The sequence below is a fragment of the Epinephelus lanceolatus genome, chromosome 11 (assembly GCF_041903045.1).
Source record: "Epinephelus lanceolatus isolate andai-2023 chromosome 11, ASM4190304v1, whole genome shotgun sequence".
Taxonomy (NCBI): Eukaryota; Metazoa; Chordata; class Actinopteri; order Perciformes; family Serranidae; genus Epinephelus; species Epinephelus lanceolatus.
In genome coordinates, this window is record NC_135744.1 from 45,034,128 (window position 1) to 45,054,352 (window position 20,225).

The 20,225-nt window shown below is 41.4% G+C and overlaps 1 protein-coding gene across 1 annotated transcript; it reads right to left on the minus strand.

Moving 5' to 3' along the window:
- Positions 1-1,382: 1,382 nt before the first annotated feature.
- LOC144464787 (uncharacterized) lies at positions 1,383-8,302 on the minus strand. Its single transcript, XM_078172697.1, has 2 exons — positions 8,178-8,302; positions 1,383-4,113 (listed from the first exon to the last, which is right to left on the minus strand). Exon 2 carries the CDS (start codon positions 4,103-4,105, stop codon positions 2,054-2,056), a length of 2,052 nt encoding a protein of 683 aa, XP_078028823.1. The 5' UTR covers positions 4,106-4,113; positions 8,178-8,302; the 3' UTR covers positions 1,383-2,053.
- Between the last annotated feature and the right edge of the window lie 11,923 nt (positions 8,303-20,225).

A 20,225-nucleotide genomic window follows, 5' to 3' on the forward strand; every position in this document is an offset into this window, starting at 1 on the left:
CTGGTTTTGTGAAACAGGCCCCAGGACAGTTGTTTTACCTGAGTCTGTATTCAGGCAGATGTCATTTAACACCTTTACAAGTGCAGTCTCAGTTGAGTTGGAGTTGGTCATAGATGCTATTTGTATTTAAATAGTTATTGACTTGGTTGAATACAACTTTCTCAATAACTTTGCCTATAAAGGGGAGGTTTGAGATGGGCCTGTAGTTGTTGAGCACAGAGGGATCAAGGTTTCTTTCTTTAGGAGGGGTTTGATAACTGCAGTCTTAAGAGAGGCTGGAAAATGCCTGAAAGAAGAGAGCCACTCACAATCTTTAGAAGCTCAAATGCCACACAACCAAAGATGCTTTTAAAGATGCTTGTGGGGAAGGTGTCAGGACAGCAAGTAGATGAGCTGAGCTGCATCACAGTTTTTTTCAAGAGTTTTGCTATCAGTGGCAGTAAATTCAGATAAAGAGGCTATTTGTATTTGATGATTTAACCAAGACATTACATAACAGGGTGGAGCTAATGCTTTTTCTAATATTTTCAGTCTTGCTATGGAAGAAGGAAGCAAACTCATTGCATTTATCAGGTGACATAAAGTCTTGAGGTAGATGTACTGGGGGATTTGTTAACTTATCAACAGTGGCAAACAGTGCACAGGAGTTTTTAATGTTCTTGTTAATGATGTTAGAGAAATTAGATTGTCTAGCTTTTCTTAACTCATAGTTATAAGCTTGGAGTTTGTCTTTGAAAATATCATTGTCAACCTGAAGCTTGTTTTTTCCCCATTTACGCTCAGCTTTCCTACATTCTCTCTTCTGAGTCGCTACAGCTGTGGTATACCTCCATGGTGCTTTACATTTACTGGGGCTTTTTTTAAGCTTGGTAGGTGCTACAGAGTCAAATACCCTGAGAATATTGGAGTTAAACAGACTTAGATGGTCCTCCACGCCCTGAGTTGTTATGCATGGTGTAATAGACATGGCTTCCGTAAAAAGACTGCAGGTATTCTCATTAATATACCTCTTAGGGACAGTTTTAGATTGAGTTTGGCTAATTGGAGAGACCAGGCCATCAAAGAATACACAAAAATGATCAGATAGTGCTAAGTCTATAACATTCACATCTAACATTAACTGAAGAAATACAGAGACCCTCACTGATAACTAGATCCAGAGTGTGACCTTTGATATGAGTGGAGTTGCTAACATGTTGTACCATATCAAACATGTCAAACAAAGCAGTGAGCTCTTGATGAAGCAGAAATCGGTGTCTGCAGCTGGGCCTGGGGGCTCCCGACCTTGCCTTCAACTCTTTAGGTTGGACTCGCCTTCTACTCAAATAAGTATCTTAGAATCAGATGGCTGGTGCTGAGGAAATCACTGGAGACACGTGGAATCAGGTGCAACCGTGTTTAATGTGTTCACAAGCAACAACACACACAACTCATGAGTCAAGCTCTGGAACAAGACTTAAGTTTCACTCTCTTTGCGCTCCCTTTTATGCTGGTGAAGATTCTGCTGAATCTCCACCTTTTTCCCTTAATCCTGCCCACTTGAGCCTGAACACAATGGTGGCATGTTTTTGCCTTTGGTTGAGTCCGATCTTAATGGTGTATTCTTTTAGAGTCACCTGGGTATGAGTCATACTGGTGTCCAAGGCCAAGCCCATATCAGCCTGGGCTGGAATGCCCCAAACTTTCCCACCATTGTGTTTGAGCCAGGTCTCACGCTATTTTTTAAAAACACTGAGTACACATTAACACTGAGTACACATTAAACTCACCAGTTATGATAAAAGAATCAAAATCTGTAAGGATGATTGATCAATGATCAATAATGGAAAAAGACAGACCAATCAGATTTCCAGTGAAGCACAGAGTTGCAGAATACCACAAGCACACAGTAATCACTAGTTTCCCCTCTAAACTTGAGTCAAATATCAGGACAAGATAACTAAAAAAAAATAAAAAATCATTGAAGATTTGTTTGATTGATCAATAAAAGTAATGAAAAAAATGGTGACGATCAGAATTAGGTGACAGTTTCATAACTGGTAGAAACTTTGTTCTAGTAGTAATCCTCTTCTCCTCCACCAAACCCAGCTTGAACTATTTCTTTGATCCTCTCAGTCTCCTGGGGTGGGGCAGCTGGCAGAATTGCTTTCAGACCATTCTCTATTTCTGCCATCCTGTCATCTGTCTTCCTCTCAAACTCCTTCTTGTTCTTGAGGACCAGCATAAGGATGCCCTCCTGAGCTGCTGTGCAGGACTGTTGCAGCTTCAAACGCTCTTGAAGGAATTCTGGCTTCTCCTTATCCATGGCCATGAGCTTGCCCAGGCTGCTCACTCTGTCCATCAGGTACTTGTTGGACACTTCAGTGTAGGTCCCTGAGATCATGTGGACCAGACTGGCAACATTGGAGGCTTGGAAGGCCTGGTTGTACAGCATGTCTTTGACAAATAGTTTATTGTTGTAACTGAGTTTCTTTGTATCATCAGCTGTTGAGACGAAATCTTTCAGTGTCTTGCTGAGGCTGCATTTGATGATGTTAGAGATCATCTGGAAGAAGCGCACCATCTTCTCCCACTGCTCTTTGACTCTGCCCATGGCATCGAGACCCTTGACCAGCATCTTGATGGTGGTTTCAAAGTCAATCTCCTTGAGCTTACAGCTCTGCATTTCAACCAAGATCTCAGTCAGCTCCTTCTGATTCTGCTCCATTCTCTCCACAGACTTCTCATAGGCCTCCCGTGTTACCTTGAGTTGTTCTCGGCTCTGCTCAATTTTGAAACGAGCGTTATCTGCTGCTCTCTGACTGGCAGACTGATCTCCTGTGCTGCTCTGTGCTTTGCTCATCATTGGTGATGTAGGAGAAAGAGCTGGAGAGCCCAGTACTTTTTTGCTTTTGGTGTCAAAGATGCGGGATTCTTCATCCAGTTTCTTCAGTTTCTTGATGAGCTCTGTTTCTTTCTTGTCACCCCAATTTTCACCAGGTTTATATGTGGCCAGTTCTTCACAGATGTTAATACCCAGCTCACAAAGGTTCAGAGCATCATTCTGAAGTTTGCTCCCTTTCATCTTCTTTAAGGCCCCAGAGATTCTTTTGAATTGAGCTTGAGACCAGTTTGTCTTTGTGGATTGTGCTTTCTGATCATACAGGTCCTGCCAGGCTATTTTCCCTTCCTTCAAATACTGTGTAAGAGTTCCTACAATGGAAAGAATCTCTGCAGACTTACAGCCGACTGAGAGCACATCTACGTTTTCATTTTGCGATTCCTTTCCTTGGAATTTGTCTATGAGTGTTTCTGCTGAATCGCTGATTGTTTTTATTGGAGAACTTACCAGGTTAACGACTCCATTAACCAATCCTGTCACTGCCTTTGAAAGTCCTTCAACCACATCCATTCCAATCATTTCCCATCCGGAGGGAAGAGAGTCCATTGCTTTCTTGTAGCTATCTTGTGCTTCATTTATTTCCTTTTCCATGGCCTCCATTGCTTTCTTGGACCGTTCTTTAAGCTCAGTGGCGGTCTTCTCCCGTATTTCATTTTCCTTAATCTTCATCTTCACCTTCTCCAGCTCTTCTCCATGAAAGCGTTCAGCATTGACACAGGCCGCCAACAGTTCCTGGATTAAGTTGATGACATCTGTGTACTTCTTTTCAACACTGCCTGACAGTGTCACACATTCATCTGCAATGGTGCGAATGTTTTCCAGCTGATTTGGCAGGAGCTTGTCAATAACTTCATCAGGTGCATTGAAAAGGAGCTTGACTGCTGCCTTCATGTAATCAGGAACTGTGGCTGTGTGAAGGCGGATCTGATCCATATTCTTGTGGGCCTCATTGAATGCATGCCAGCCTGAGTTACAGATTTGCATGAGGCAGGCCCTGAACGAGTCTGGGTATTGTATGTACTTGTAGCCCTTCTCTGGGGGGTTCTTGTTGATGGAGAAGTCATCAGATGAGGAGATGAAGACGAGCTCCCCCATGATGGCGATGGAGAGGGGGGCAGGAGTCAGGTACTCTTCCCAGTTTGCATTAGGCTGCATCAGCATCTTGGTGGTCTCTCGCATATCTGCTGCAGTGGTGAGACACTGAGTGGCCTTAGCAATTTCCATGGTGTGTGCTGTTCAACGAAGCAGATAAAGAAGATGTCATGCAAGTGCTTTGACAAAATACAAACAAATGCAAAATACAATTTATATTACTAATACAAGCCAGGGGGGATCTGTCCATCAAGATCAGGAGGATGGACACACCAGAACTCGTCGATATTATACTTGTGGTTAGCCCATCAATGAGGTACCGATATCATGACATGAAGTTGCAGGCAACAAATGAATTTAATTTGGTGGGAAATGTCTTGGATCACAGCCAATGAGAACCTCCTGAACGAAGTTGGTGTTCTAATCCAATAGATTCCAAGCCAACTGGCTTTGGGAAGACAGAAATTTCTAAAATATGACTTAGACTTACAACTAAATTCATGTAATGACTAAAACTAAATTGAAAATAGCTGCCAAAGTTAACACTGGTAGCTGCCTGCCTCACCACATGATAATTATCAGCATGCAAGTACATACTGTTCTGATGATGTGTGGAAGTTTGCTCATTTTCTTCACTAGTCGGAGCTGACAAGAAACTTCAAGTGAAGTGGTAACAGCAGTTTAGAGAAAAGAAAAGAAAACCAAACACTAAAGGCTCAGGTGTAGTCAATAGTAACGCGGTAAAGGTGAAAAAAAAGTTGCTAGTGCACGACGTGTTCCCTGGCATATTACCGCAAGGTACCGCAACAAGATCCCTGTGGAGCTCAATGTGCGCCTTGCTGCGCGGTCTCAATTTTTGGGAGGTTCGTGGCCGCACAACACAATTTTTGTCAACAGGCGGCAAGCACTCGCCGCTAGCTGCTCACCACCGCCTGACTGTACCTAGACCTTAAGATGCTGCTGGATATGGAAGTAGGACAGCTATAGTGCTAGCTCCAGTGCTGTCCTTTCTCCATTAGACTCAGGGGAAGAGGATAGCAAAGTTTGGCTTGACGCCATTATTTAAATTAATAAAAATAAATAAATTAATAAATCCTTGGAATGTGTGGTTTTACAGGCTAAATGTTTTCTTCACGACTAAAAAATGCAAAAACGACATCCTTCTCTGTCTTTTCTAAGGTTGCCTTTAGATCTGTCCATAGTTAGAAATAACAAGAAGATGAACAAAGATAGACTCAAGATAGTCATGTTTCCTGCAGTCTTGAGGAGATGACTGCTCTTGTGTGACTATGTGTGTCTCTGAATCGAGCCCTGGGCTGTGAAGGCAGAAATGGTGCCATGGTGGAGTCTTTCATGATACACCTTCATTTCCTGAAGCTTGTGATGTAGCCTAAATGTCCTTTGCCTGCACTATGATCTGTTGACCCAACAGCCTGATTGTCACTTTGCTTTTACTTTATATTACTACAAATGACCCAAAGGGTTTTTTGCCATTACTGAACTGTTGTATCATGTCTGCTCATATCTAAGAGAAAAGCGCTAAGTAATTTGCCATGGAATTATCTCGGAGAGACTGTTTCTGCTCATTTGGTTCTATCCACCTACCATGCACTGGATGAATGCAGTCAAAGCTACATAAGATACGACAGCAGTTTTTTCACAGGAAAATAAATATGATCTGGTATTAGTAGCAGCCAGTATTCATTTTGTTGTCTAATTTTTTTTTAGTATATTTTTTGGGGCTTTTTATGCCTTTAATCAGATAGGACAGTATAAAATGACAGGAAGCGAGTGAGATGGAGAGATGGGGTGGGATCCAGAAAGGACCACAGGGCGGGACTCGAACCCGAACCCAGGTCGCCGGTGTATGGTGCAGGTGCCCCAGCCAGTTGTGCCACGGCCAGGGCCGTCGTCTAAAATTTTAACGAAAAGTATTCGTCTACACTTTTTCCCATGATGATAATGAGCTGAAAATAAGTTTGATATCCACCTTATTTTTCACGGAAACACGGAGGCAAAACAGAACGCAGCCAGCTTCCGTTTTTTTGTGCGACACTTCTGGTCCAGCACTCTTTCCACTGTGTAAATGGGAATCGCCTTGTTGTTTACCTTGCTGAGTTTAGCTGTATATATATATATATATACATATAGCACATTTTTCACGTCACTATATCACCGTTTAGACTAATCTGATGTTTGTAAAGTCTATAAACACAATGATTGAACAAACATTAGTATTTTCTCTGTGTGTAATTAATAACATGGTTATCGTAGATTAGCTAGGCTAACCGTTAGCTGTTAGCCGTCAGCCGTTAGCGGTGTCTGTAATAACTCAATAAACGGTCCATGAAAAAAATATTTTCTCCAGTGGATGTCTTAGTTACAACATGATTGAGCTAATTGGAGTAGTTTCATGTCGTATCCGACAACGGGAGGCTTTTAACAGATGACGTCCTGATGTTAGCTTTGCTGCTAGTGTTAACGTTAGCTGTCCCTGTCAGCTGCAGCCACTGATGCTTTCTAGACATTGTGATTTCCCAAAACTGAATAAATACCACACATAGCAACACAAAACTGCTTTGCTAGCTCAATCATGTTGTAACGGCTGGATGGTTGATGCGTACATGCTGATTCAGGTGCTATCAGAGCCGATCCGCGCATCACTATGGCTTAATGATCAACTCAGTCAATTAAAACAACCCGTCCTGTGTTAGGAGTGTATGTCGCTGACAGAAAGAAAGAAAAGGGAAAAAAGATAGAAAAGCAGCGTACACCTCACATATTTATTTCTCACAGTTGCGCACACGTGTGGCTGGCATGCAGAAGCACCGTCTGTGTGTCTGTGTGTCGAGGGTGTGAGCCGCAGCTTCAGCTGCTCAGGTAGAGAGGCTGTGTAGCCCGCTGTGTTTTTTCACTGATTCGGTTCTGCAGGTTCTCTGCTGGTACACTGGAGACGGGGATCAAGCAGTTTGTCTCACTCGGGATAGATTGTGCTTTTTTGGTTCATAGTTTATGACTGACGTGCGATTTATTCGCGTTTAGAGGGAATAAATTTCCGTTATAACGGAAACGTGGGCACAGTTATCTAACGTTATACAAAATACACAGACTAACTAACTAACTAACTAACTAACTAACTGATTGACTAACATAAACAATTGAAAACTGAAAAAAAAATTAGCTTGCACCGTTAGCTCCGGTAAGGGAAAGCATGAAGGAAAGTGGCTGACCGGAAGTCACGCACAAAAAAACGGAAGTTGATCACTATTTACTTCCGTGTGTGAAAATAAGTTTGATATAGATCTTAGTGACTAAAAACTAAACTGGACGTTATGTTTTGTTTTCATTGATCCATTTTTTGGACTAAATTGCTCGTGATAAATTACTGGACAAAAAAAACACACTTTATTGTATTAGACATGTATGTGGCTTTTCTCAAGCAAGTTTGGTGTATCGAGCTGCATCTGATAGAATATTTACATCATCCAAATGGCTTCAACACTTGATAATTAAAACATGTGACTTTAATATCAATTCCTTATGCCAGTATTAGCCTAAATGAAATGAAGGAACATATATAAAGGACATATATAACAACTAAAAGTTCTTGTAACACTAGTTGGGGTGAGACATGTTCGCCAATAATACACAAATAATATGTGCATGTATTACTGATCATTAATGTGTTTATTTAGCATCATTACAAATGTGTATATGTATTCAACAATTTCTTATCTTACTGAAAATTGAATTTATTTATTATTTCTTGGTAAATCCTTAATAAGCAATTAGTGGGTCTTGATCTGAAGTTACTGATATCTAGATCAGAACTGCCTCGTAATACATTGTCTTTTCTCTAAGGAATGTAGAAGCTCTCTACTAACCCAGAGGCTACACCGGGTGCATGATTTCAGCCTTGCTGACGCGGAGCATTTGCTGCCAGAATAACACTCTACTATAAACAATTGAATTACGTGTCCGCACTCGGCGTAGCCTCGGGATTAGACCCAATAACTTAATACCATGACCAACTAGTTGTGATTTACAAAGAATAAATTATTAGTTCAGTAAGAGTAAGAAATTGAGCAAATACATGTGTGATGATACTTAATACAGACCTCATGTAATTCATGTAATGACTAAAACTAAATTGACAATAGCTGCCAAAATTAACACTGAGCATATGATAATTATTGTCACTTACAGTGTGAAGTGAGAGAGGGTTCTCTTCAGCTGATGTGTTCTGATCGTCTGACGAGGAGCAGTGGAGAGAGGAGGTGCTGAGAGGCATTTTTAAAGGCAAAGAACAGGAAGTGAAACAGTGAACATCAGTCTCAGTGTGTGATAACGTCTCTCAACCAATCAGAAAGAAGCTCCTGACACTTTTTCGTTCCACTGGGCATACATCCCATAATAACCTTTAAGCACACTGTAAGCTGAGCAGCCTTGTGCTCCTCCTCTTGGCGTGTTGAGGCTCCACACTGTGACATCAGAGAGCCAGAGAGGAGGGAGCTGCAGGAGCTCCTCTGTTTATTTGATTGATTGTTTATTGAAAATGAATCATTCACAAAACATCAACACACAAACCACAACGAACACGTCTCAACCTACAATGCACATTTAACATTTAACATAAAGACAGTGAAAACAAATAAAGCAAATTCATAGTTCTGCACTCTTTCTCTCGGGGTCCTCGGATATTTTCATCTTTCATATGCTGTGAGGAGACTTTGCATGTTTATTCCCATTAGTGTCAAAGCACTGAGCTGATCGTCCATAAGAGTCTTTTTAAAAACAGAAAAAGGGCCTTTGTCTTCCTCCATTTGGATGTGTGTGTGCACCAGTATCAGGTTGTTCAGTCAGATCACAGTTAGAGCCGGATCTACTAAAGGTTTGCAAGTATAAAAACGTGTTCAGACTCATTGCACGCGCAAAAAAATGTACAAACTGATGTGCTAAAAGTGCGCACTAAGGGTTGCGTCTTTCAAAGGTGCAAAATAGCGCGTCTGCTTTCAGTTAGTACGTTTGCAGCAATATGGGGCGTTTACACGCAATTGTGTGTACTGGGAGGAAAACATGTAAATATATTAATTTAGCACACGGAAAGTGATTTATCAAACCTGAAAGCAGTTTTGTTCATAGAAACTGTGTATATATTTAACACGTGTCAAAGGGAGGTGCAAACGGTTTGTATGTGTAATTGCGCACACATGGCTGCTGTTGGGAATAGAATCATTTTATGTGTTTTACTATAAGTTGTGTTTCACTATATAAGTTTTAGATGTGTGAACAATGAGAATACTGAGATGATTTCAGCTGATATGAATGTGTTTGCTTTGCAGAAGTGGAGAAGTACAGGAGAGGAAGAGACATGAAGTCTGAGGAGCACATACCGCAATGCTTAGATAATTAGTTTCATATATGGTAAAAAGAATAGAAAGTGATATACAGATAGTAAGGTACAGCACGTGTAGGGAGTTGTGTTGTTCTCTTGTCTTTCAAAACAGGAACCACGCCCCCACCGCCAGCGGGAAGGAGTCAGATTAACAGGAGGCAGGGGCGTGGTGTGGTGAAGGAGGAAGTGGAACTGCCAATGAGAAGAGGACAACGCCTTGCGTGCACAATGACACTCTGTTACGCTCAAATATACTGGGTCAGGGAAGGACAGGAGGTCAGACTTCGTGAACTGACACACCTTTGTTGTTCGTCAGGGACGTGAAGTTGAGACCCAGAGCTCTGTAATTTTATTCCTTTACTGCTTAATAAACTACATTAACTGAGACCGAATATCTTCTCCTATTGCTTCATTAAAGAACACGCAGGACTGAGCTCACACATAGCACATTAGAGAGTAGGATGAGACTCTTAGTCCACCACTGCGGTTATTGTTGCAAGAAGACATCAAAACGATGAAAGAAGACGCAGAGAATGCATTTTTCACCCTCGTGTGAACATTTTTGGTATGAATGAGGAAACAATCATTAACACTGGAACCGCCACGACGGTCTGACACACTGTTTGGGTTTTTATAATGCAAATAATTCTGTTTAGATAAAACCTACAAGCTTCTCTTCCGATGTCTTTTCCTCAAAATGTGCGTGAATGTTTTCTGAAGCCTTTAAGTTACAAAGATGAAACACACTAAACTGAGCATTTATAACTCAGACCGCGGCCGCAGTTACACACACCACTGCTGAAAATTATACATTTTGATACAAACAGGTGGCTATACATATTGCAAAACTCTGTAAAAGTACACCAAAGCATACATTTTAATTTCCAAATATTTATTTGAAAACGAAACCATTCATACAGTCAATAAAAAAACATTCTGTTAATAATAAAAAACAAATGTAATCTCAACAGTGACCGCACCAGCCGGCAGGACTGCGGCTGAACTGCTTCCAGTGTTCATTCATTCATTCATTCAATTGCGTTTTCAATGTGTGTGTGTGTGTGTGTTAGTATGTCAGAGAGGAGGAGTATCAATAAAAAAAAAATAGTTTCCACTAATTATTTCGGTGTTTATTTCTTTTATTCTTTTATTAAAATGCGTAATATAGCCAACAATATTATAAACCAAAAGTTAATCTAATTTATTATTGTAGAATGTATTTAGCAAATCACCACTTTCAACTGGAGACACAGCGCAGCAGCAAAATTATAAAAAGCCGACAAATAGTGTTAATTAATTGTCACGAGACATTGGAGAGGTTGTCAGTCCTATTCTATAGTCTGTAATATTTTATTTTATCATAGCTTCTTGTAAATGACTCAAAAATGCATTTTGTGTGCTTCTGAGCACACGGGAAGCATAAACAATGAAGTTACATATGACGGTCGTGGCGCTTGGAGGGGCACTGTGATCCTGGCGGTCCTAGTGATATAGCGTTTGTGAGACAGTCAGGTTTCTTTGCTGTAGCTCATTTCAGTGTTTATTGGCCTCATCTACCAACACCTCTAATTCCATAGGGTCAAATTTCACTTTGCGCTTTCTCTCCAAACTCGCCGTGCTGCAAACCATAAAACACGCAAAACCCTCATTTAAATAGGGTGTCTCCAACATGTTTGCACCTCTTGTCATTTACGCAGTCACTCTTAGTAAATCACATGCAAACCGTGGTTCAGCCCCCTAACCCGAAAAATTCTAGATTGCGCAGGCAAATTAGTACAGGCTAATTGGGATCTTAGTAGATCTGGCCCATGGTGTCCTTTAACACAACATTTTCTCTTGTGAGAGTTAGTGAGGTGGGTTTAGGTTGACAGCCAGTCCTGCAGAGTGTGTGCAGTGGAACAACAGATGATCAGTAGTTTCAGTTTGACAGAAGACACAGTTCTTATGATCAATACCTAATCTCATTCTCAGCAGCTCACTGGATGGATAGACATTATTCATAATTATGGAATAAACTTCATTTGTCTCGGGGCTTAAATATATAAGTTACGACATATTATATATTTGATAATGTCTGATTTAAGAAGAGAGCTGGATAATGGAGTTTCTATTCTTCAGGTGATTACGTATGACTTTATTTGAATTTTCCTCAGCCGGAAAATCAAGACCATTAAAATGGAGTGCAGGTGGATTTATCACACCTGAGTGTGTTTCTATGTTTTGGGCTAACATTCTGACTGACTCAGGGATCGCTCTGATAAGTTCATCAAATTGATCACGTGTTCAAGTTGTGTTGTGTTTCGAGCTAAAGTTCTCATAAGATCGCCAACATCCCTGGTCATTGATTAGACGGGTCACTGACCAGATACTTTCATCCATCCAGTGCTGTAAGTAGCCATTGCACATATCTGTTGTTCCAGATTGGGGTTTGATGAGGAGTAAAATCGTGTGTGTACATGAGTTTCCAACATAACAACATCTGTTTGGTTGGAAGTGTTTCAACCTGAAAATCATATTTAAATGCTGTGTTAAAATTAAAGTGGCTAAAATCTTTCCTGCTGAACAAAAACTGTATTTGGTGTTGTCTCCCCAGAGGTTTGTTCAAAGAAATGCTTGGTATAGAGTTTTGTCTTAAGTATGTTCTTCCAAAGATAGCCAGTCCTGGCTGGGGCGGCTGTGGCTCAGAGGTGGAGCGGCTCATCCACCAATTGAAAGATCATCAGTTCAATCCCCGGCTCCTCCAGTCTGCCTGCTGAAGTGACCTTGCGCAAGATACTGAACCCCAAATTCCATCAGTGTGTTACTGTGTTAAAAACCACCTGGCACGTTGTATGGTAGCCTTTGCCACCAGTGTATGAATGTGTGTGAATGGGTGAATGTGACTCATAGTGTAAAAAGCACTTTGAGTGGTTGGATGACTAGAAAGGTGCTATACAAATGCAGGTCCATTTACCAAAGACTGTCAGGTCCCTTTGGAACCACATCTTGAGCTTAGATTTACATTCAAATTTTGTCTTGTAAATTTAAGGTTTCACTGGTTTTTGCATCTTTGGTTATGAATTCCAAGATATTTTATTTATTGTGATTAAGTGTTCAACCTGATGCTTTAGAAAACACATCAATTAATTCAAAGACTTTGGGGATTTGTTCTATTTTTTTTATGAAGCCAGCTGGCTTATAACTATCTGTTTATCAAAAACATTCAGTTTGGCAACATCAGATTTTTTAATATGAATTGCTTGCATTTCTGCTGCCAAAATAAAGAAGAATGGGAAGAAGTTGCATCCTTGTTTAACACCTCATGGTGAAATGAGGGGCGGTGCCCTGAGGGAGTGCTACTGAGCTAGATGTGTCATTATAAACGGACTCTATTATGTTAGAAAAATTAGGGCCAATTCCACATATGTAAAACTTTGGACCCGTCCAAATACCCCCCCTTAGCCCTACCCCTACATTTGCGCGTTCCCGCGAGGGGTCCCCAATTCCTTTTTGCGTGTAGGGGTAGTGGATATGAAACTAGCCCTTCGGAGCAACGGATTTAAAATTAGGCCTATCGTGACCCGAAAAGATGCAGAAAAATTGGTCCATGCTTTTGTTACCTCAAGGCTGGATTACTGTAACTCTCTATTATCAGGTAGCTCTAGTAAGTCCTTAAAAACTCTCCAGCTAATTCAGAATGCAGCAGCACGTGTACTAACAGGAACTAAGAAACGAGATCATATTTCTCCTGTTTTAGCTTCTCTGCACTGGCTCCCTGTAAAATCCAGAATTGAATTTAAAATCCTACTGTTAACTTATAAAGCTCTAAATGGTCAAGCTCCATCATATCTTAGAGAGCTCATAGTGCCATATTATCCCACCAGAACACTGCGCTCTGAGAACGCAGGGTTACTCGTGGTCCCTAAAGTCTCCAAAAGTAGATCAGGAGCCAGAGCCTTCAGCTATCAGGCTCCTCTCCTGTGGAATCATCTTCCTGTTACGGTCCGGGAGGCAGACACCGTCTCCACATTTAAGACTAGACTTAAGACTTTCCTCTTTGATAAAGCTTATAGTTAGGGCTGGCTCAGGCTTGCCCTGTACCAGCCCCTAGTTAGGCTGACTTAGGCCTAGTCTGCCGGAGGACCCCCTATAATACACCGGGCACCTTCTCTCCTTCTCTCTCTCTCTCTCTCTCTCTCTCTCTGTCTCTCTCTGTCTCTCTCTCTCTCTGTCTCATTGTGTCATACGGATTACTGTTAATTTATCATGTTGATCTGTTCTGTACGACATCTATTGCACGTCTGTCCGTCCTGGAAGAGGGATCCCTCCTCAGTTGCTCTTCCTGAGGTTTCTACCGTTTTTTCCCCGTTAAAGGATTTTTTGGGGAGTTTTTCCTGATCAGCTGTGAGGGTCATAAGGACAGAGGGATGTCGTATGCTGTAAAGCCCTGTGAGGCAAATTGTGATTTGTGATATTGGGCTTTATGAATAAAATTGAATTGAATTGCGCGCCCTCCTTGTCCTCGCAAACGAAGAGGCCATTAACCGTCAGATGACGGGGATGGTGAAGAACGGGCCGACTTACGAGAGAATCGCTGAAGGACTGACCAGCCGCGGCTTCCCTCCCACGTCACTGTTTACGTCACACGCTGAGCTACACGTTTTGTTACTTGCTCACGCCCCCCATTGCCCCGAAAAAGGCACATTCTGTATAAACAAAAGTAGGTAGGCGGCATTTTGCTGCACTCCCCGATTTTGTTTTTATACTGCCAATGCTGAAAAAACACTGATTGGGCTTTCCTGCAAATTTGCACAACTCCTGTTTAAAAAGGAGCTGCTGTGTAACAATATGAGATCCCAGACTCAGACTGAAAGCATTTCCTGTGTAGTTTGTATGTAGTTAAACTACTTTCTTTAAAATACTTGTACTCTGACAAGCTAAACACTTGTTGGAGGCAGTTGAGATAATTTAACTACTTCTCATAGTGAAGAAGCCAGTGTGGTAAACTACCATTTAAACGTAGTTCCCCCGACACTGCTTAGATCCATCAAAAGAGAAGACAACGCAACACCACAAAAAGTCTCAGACAAAATGCTCGTACTCATGTAAGCATTTTGTCAACCTTACACCTTCATCGACACAACACCAATCTGCAGCTTATTGAAGCACAGTAGCACTTTGAGCTAACATGCTAACATGCTCACAATGACAATGCTGATATGCTGATGTTCAGCAGGTATATGTGTTTAATGGGCGACCTGAAAAAATCATCATCAGGTCAACTTCCAAAGGAGGAACAGCAGGGAAACGGTGTTCCATGAATTCCGACACCTTGGTGCTGGGAGCATTAGTATTATTTGTTTTTGTATCTTGAGCTGCTGGAACGTGTGAATTTCCCTGGTGTGGCCTTAAGAAAGTCAATCTGATCTTTATCAGTGACAAAGTTATTAATTCAAACATTACACAGGAAGTTGGACCTGATGTATCATCAGTGCCACTTCTTTATCTTGTTTTCCAGTGAACTGGAGCCGTTTATGGGAAGTCACACACACACACACACACACACACACACACACACACATAGACTGTGAGAAAACACGATGGTTACAGTTGCACTGACTGTGAAAAAGTCATTTCCTTCTCTAGAAGTGACACCCAATTACGCCAGTCGGAGGTCACTAAAATTAATATTGCCTCGGTGTGTGAATATGCTAAAACGATGTCGGACTCCATAGTTTTCTCTGGACCCCTCCCAAATCTGACCTCTGATGACATGTTTAGCCGCATGTCATCATTTAATCGCTGGCTGTCCAGGTGGTGTCCAGCAAACGATGTGGGTTTTGTTAATAATTGGCAAACTTTCTGGGGAAAACCTGGTCTTATTAGGAGAGACGGCATTCACCCCACTTTGGATGGAGCTGCTCTCATTTCTAGGAACCTGGAAACTTTATTAGTAATTTAAATCCCTGACAACCCAGAGTTGAGACCAGGACTCAGAGTCACAGTCCTATACGCCTCTCTGAGCTTCTAGTTCAGTTACCCAGCCATAGTTTTCATAGTTTCATACAAACGGTGTCTGTCCCCCGACCACCTAAATTATTTAAATCTAAAATTAAACAAAGAGGAGTTGTGCATAACAACCTCATAAAAATTAAAACCTCTCCTGTGACAGAAAGACAAAACAGGAGAATTCAATGCGGGCTGCATTTCACTCCCTCAAACACTGACGTGCTGACATATTGCGGTAAGCGAGTTGTGTCATTTCTGGTGTTTCTGTGACAGTGTCTCTGTACTGCTCTGGTGAATTCTATTAGCCTGCTTTCTCACTTCAGTTGCTTTAACATCTACTTCTAGTCTAACCCACACTAGTTCTGTTTAAGCACCTATAGCTCTCCTCCTTTTTGCGACTTCCCTGCTAATCTCTTCAGGCCAAAACACACCGGCGGCGTACGACGTGTGTCAAAACAGCTGCCCCCATTATTTTCTATTTACAAACAACTACAATAAGCAACGTACCGTCATTGTCGTGGTTGTCCTGTGTTGTGTGTTTTTATTCTTGTGCCCCATCTTCTTCCTCGTCTTTTGTTCTAACCGGCGGTTGGCAACCAGTACCGCCACCTAGCGGACTGGAGTGTGCAACAGAAATCTGGTTGACGCCCCGCAGCGCGACGCATTTAGTGTGTTTTGGGGGCGGCACTTGACTCGCGTCAATGACGCCACCGTCATATGACGCTGCCGGTGTGTTTTGGCCTTTAGCTGTTGTTTGCACGTTACTAGCCTTGGTAGCTACATTAGCTTTACAGTTAGCGATGGCTTCTCCCTCTGCTCTTTCTTGCTCGGTGTGCCAAATGTTCAGTTATGCCTCTGCTTCCTTTAGCGACAGTGGTAATTGTAATAAGTGTAATAAGCTTATTTGCTGTGTTGGAGGCGAGGCTTAGTGAATTAGAAGCGCGGCTCCACACCATGGAAAACCATTCAGTAGCTGCGGTAGTTAGCCTGCCCCCTGTAGCCAGTGCGGAGCCACATAACATAGCAACACACCCGCTGAGGATAAAACTCTGGTTATTGGCAGCTCTATTCTGAGAAACGTGAAGTAAGCAACACCAGCGGCCATAGTCAAATGTATCCCTGGGGCCAGGGAATCAAATTTAAAACTGCTGGCTAAAGCTAAACATAGATTCAGTAAGACTGTTATTCACGTCGGCGGCAATGACACCCGGTTACGCCAATCGGAGGTCACTAAAATTAATATTGCCTCAGTGTGTGAATACGCAAAAACGATGTCGGCCGCATGTCATCATTTAATCTCTGGCTGTCCAGGTGGTGTCCAGCGAATGATGTGGGTTTTTGTCATGTTTAGTTAACTTGTTGCACAAATAAAACACAAAACAATAATTAAAAAATAAGATACAGTGCAGGGAGAGGCAAAAAACCCCAGAGGGCTTATTTGAAGCCTCCACCTCATAAAACTTGCACAAAGTTATTAAGAACTCAAACGTTTCACAGGAAATCGGACTTGATTCATCATCAGTGCCACTTCTTTATCTTGTTTTCCTGTGAACTGGAGCCGTTTATGGGAAGTCACACACACACACACACACACACACACACACACACACACACACACACACACTCACACACACGCTCACACACACACACACACACAGTCAGGTTAGAGGCAAAATATGTTTTCTTTTATACAACCTTCAATGGGTAGAATGAGGTCAAGAGAAGAATGTTCAAAAACAATTCACACACACACAGAAAGTTCGGTATGATGTCTATCTGAGGAGAAGTATAAGGAGGTTTGGTGAACTGTTCTGTGCTGCTGTCTCATTGTTGCAGAGTGTGAAGTTGTGAGGTGTATCTTCAATAAACCTGTTAAGGCTGTGAGATCGACCTCGAGTCATCGAGTCATATATCACTAGAATATCACAAGAAAGGAGAAAGCAGTTGGATGGCAGGTGACGAGATTGTAAGAAAACACGACGGTTACAGTTGCACTGACTGTGGGACTCTGAAAAGTCATTTCCTTCTCTAGAAGTGACACCCGGTTACGCCAATCGGAGGTCACTAAAATTAATATTGCCTCGGTGTGTGAATATGCAAAAACGATGGCGGACTCCGTAGTTTTCTCTGGACCCCTCCCAAATCTGACCAGTGATGACATGTTTAGCCGCATGTCATCATTTAATCGCTGGCTGTCCAGGTGGTGTCCAGCAAACAATGTGGGTTTCATTAATAATTGGCAAACTTTCTGGGGAAAACCTGGTCTTATTAGGAGAGACGGCATTCATCCCACTTTGGATGGAGCTGCTCTCATCTCTAGAAACCTGGCAAACTTTATTAGTAATTTAAATCCCTGACAACCCAGAGTTGAGATCAGGACTCAGAATCACAGTCCTATACGCCTCTCTGAGCTTCTAGTTCAGTTACCCAGCCATAGTTTTCATAGTTTTATACAAACGGTGTCTGTCCCCCGACCACCTAAATTATTTAAATTTAAAATTAAACAAAGAGGAGTTGTACATAACAACCTCATAAAAATTAAAACCTGTTCTGTGACAGAAAGACAAAACAGGAGAATCAAATGCGGACTGTTAAATATCAGGTCTCTATCGTCTAAAGCAGTGTTAGTAAACGAATTAATATCAGATAATCATATTGATTTACTCAGTCTCACTGAAACCTGGCTGTGTCCAGATGAATATGTTAGTCTAAATGAGTCCACTCCTCCCAGTCATAATAATACCCACATTCCTCGAGGCAGCGGCCGAGGAGGGGGAGTTGCAGCCATTTTTAACTCTAGTCTGTTAATCAGCCCTAAACTACCCTCGATCGAGTTCTGACGTATGGAATTGAAATTGATAACCTAAAAGTCTTTCCACAGAATCCCTCGCTATCGGATCATTATCTGATTACTTTGGATTTCTTTTTACTTGATTACACACCACTCAGCAACAGTTACTATACTAGATGTTTATCAGATAGTGCTGTTGCAAAATTTAAGGAAATGATTTCTCCGTCGTTAAATTCAATACCAAGTCCTTCAGTAACAGAGGTTTCCTGTACCGACTTTAACCTCTCCCAAATTGATCATTTTGTCGATAGCGCCGTAGGCTCGCTGCGAACAACACTTGACTCTGTAGCTCCTCTTAAAAAGAAGTTAACAAAGCAAAGAAAGTTCGCTCCTTGGTATAACTCTCAAACCCATAAGTTAAAACAAATATCGCGAAAATTTGAAAGGAATTGGCGATTGACCAAACTGGAAGAATCTCGTTTAATCTGGACAGACAGTCTCAAAACTTATAAGAGGGGCCTCCGCAATGCCAGAGCAAACTATTACTCAGCATTAATAGAAGAAAACAAGAACAACCCCAGGTTTCTTTTCAGCACTGTAGCCAGGCTGACTGAGAGTCAAAGCTCTATTGAGCCTTGTATTCCTTTAGCCCTTAGCAGTAATGATTTTATGATCTTTTTTAATGACAAAATTCTAACTATTAGAGGCAAAATTCATGACCTCCTGTCCTCAGATAGTACCTATCTAACCTCAAACACAGCTGTAAGACCTAATATATATTTAGATTGCTTCTCCCCAATTTCTCTTCAAGAATTGACAGCAGTGATTTCTTCATCTAAATCATCAACGTGTCTCTTAGACCCCATCCCAACTAGGCTACTTAAGGAGGTCTTTCCTTTAGTTAACACTCATATATTAGATATGATCAATATATCCTTATTAACAGGCTATGTACCACAGTCTTTTAAGGTAGCTGTAATTAAACCTCTACTAAAAAAGCCCACCCTGGATCCAGAGGTGTTAGCCAACTATAGACCAATATCTAATCTTCCCTTTATGTCAAAGATCCTTGAGAAAGTAGTCGCAGACCAGCTGTGTGATTTTCTCCATGATAATAATTTATTTGAGGAATTTCAGTCAGGATTTAGAGTGCATCATAGCACTGAGACAGCACTGGTTAAAATTACAAATGACCTTCTGATTGCTTCAGACAAAGGACTCGTCTCTGTACTTGTTTTATTAGATCTTAGTGCGGCGTTTGACACAATTGACCATCAAATTCTACTGCAGAGACTGGATCACTTAATTGGCCTAAAAGGTTCTGCACTAAGCTGGTTTAAATCTTATTTATCTGATCGTTTTCAGTTTGTTGACGTTCATAATGAATCATCCTTACGTACCAAAGTTTGTTTTGGAGTTCCGCAAGGTTCTGTGCTCAGACCAATCCTATTTACTCTATATATGCTTCCTTTAGGTAACATCATTAGAAATCACTCTATAAATTTCCATTGTTATGCGGATGATACTCAGTTGTATTTATCGATGAAGCCAGAAGAAAGTAATCAATTAACTAAACTTCATAACTGCCTTAAAGACATAAAAACTTGGATGAGCACCAATTTCCTGATGTTAAATTCAGACAAAACTGAAGTTATTGTTCTTGGCCCCAAACAACTCAGAGACTCTTTATCTGATGACATAGTTTCTCTAGATGGCATTGCTCTGGCCTCTAGCACTACCGTAAGAAACCTCGGAGTAATATTTGATCAAGATTTGTCTTTTAATTCTCATTTAAAACAAACCTCACGGACTGCATTTTTTCATCTGTGTAATATTGCGAAAATTAGGCCTATCCTGACCCGAAAAGATGCAGAAAAATTGGTCCACGCTTTTGTTACCTCTAGGCTGGATTACTGTAACTCTCTATTATCAGGTAGCTCTAGTAAGTCCTTAAAAACTCTCCAGCTAATTCAGAATGCAGCAGCACGTGTACTAACAGGAACTAAGAAACGAGATCATATTTCTCCTGTTTTAGCTTCTCTGCACTGGCTCCCTGTAAAATCCAGAATTGAATTTAA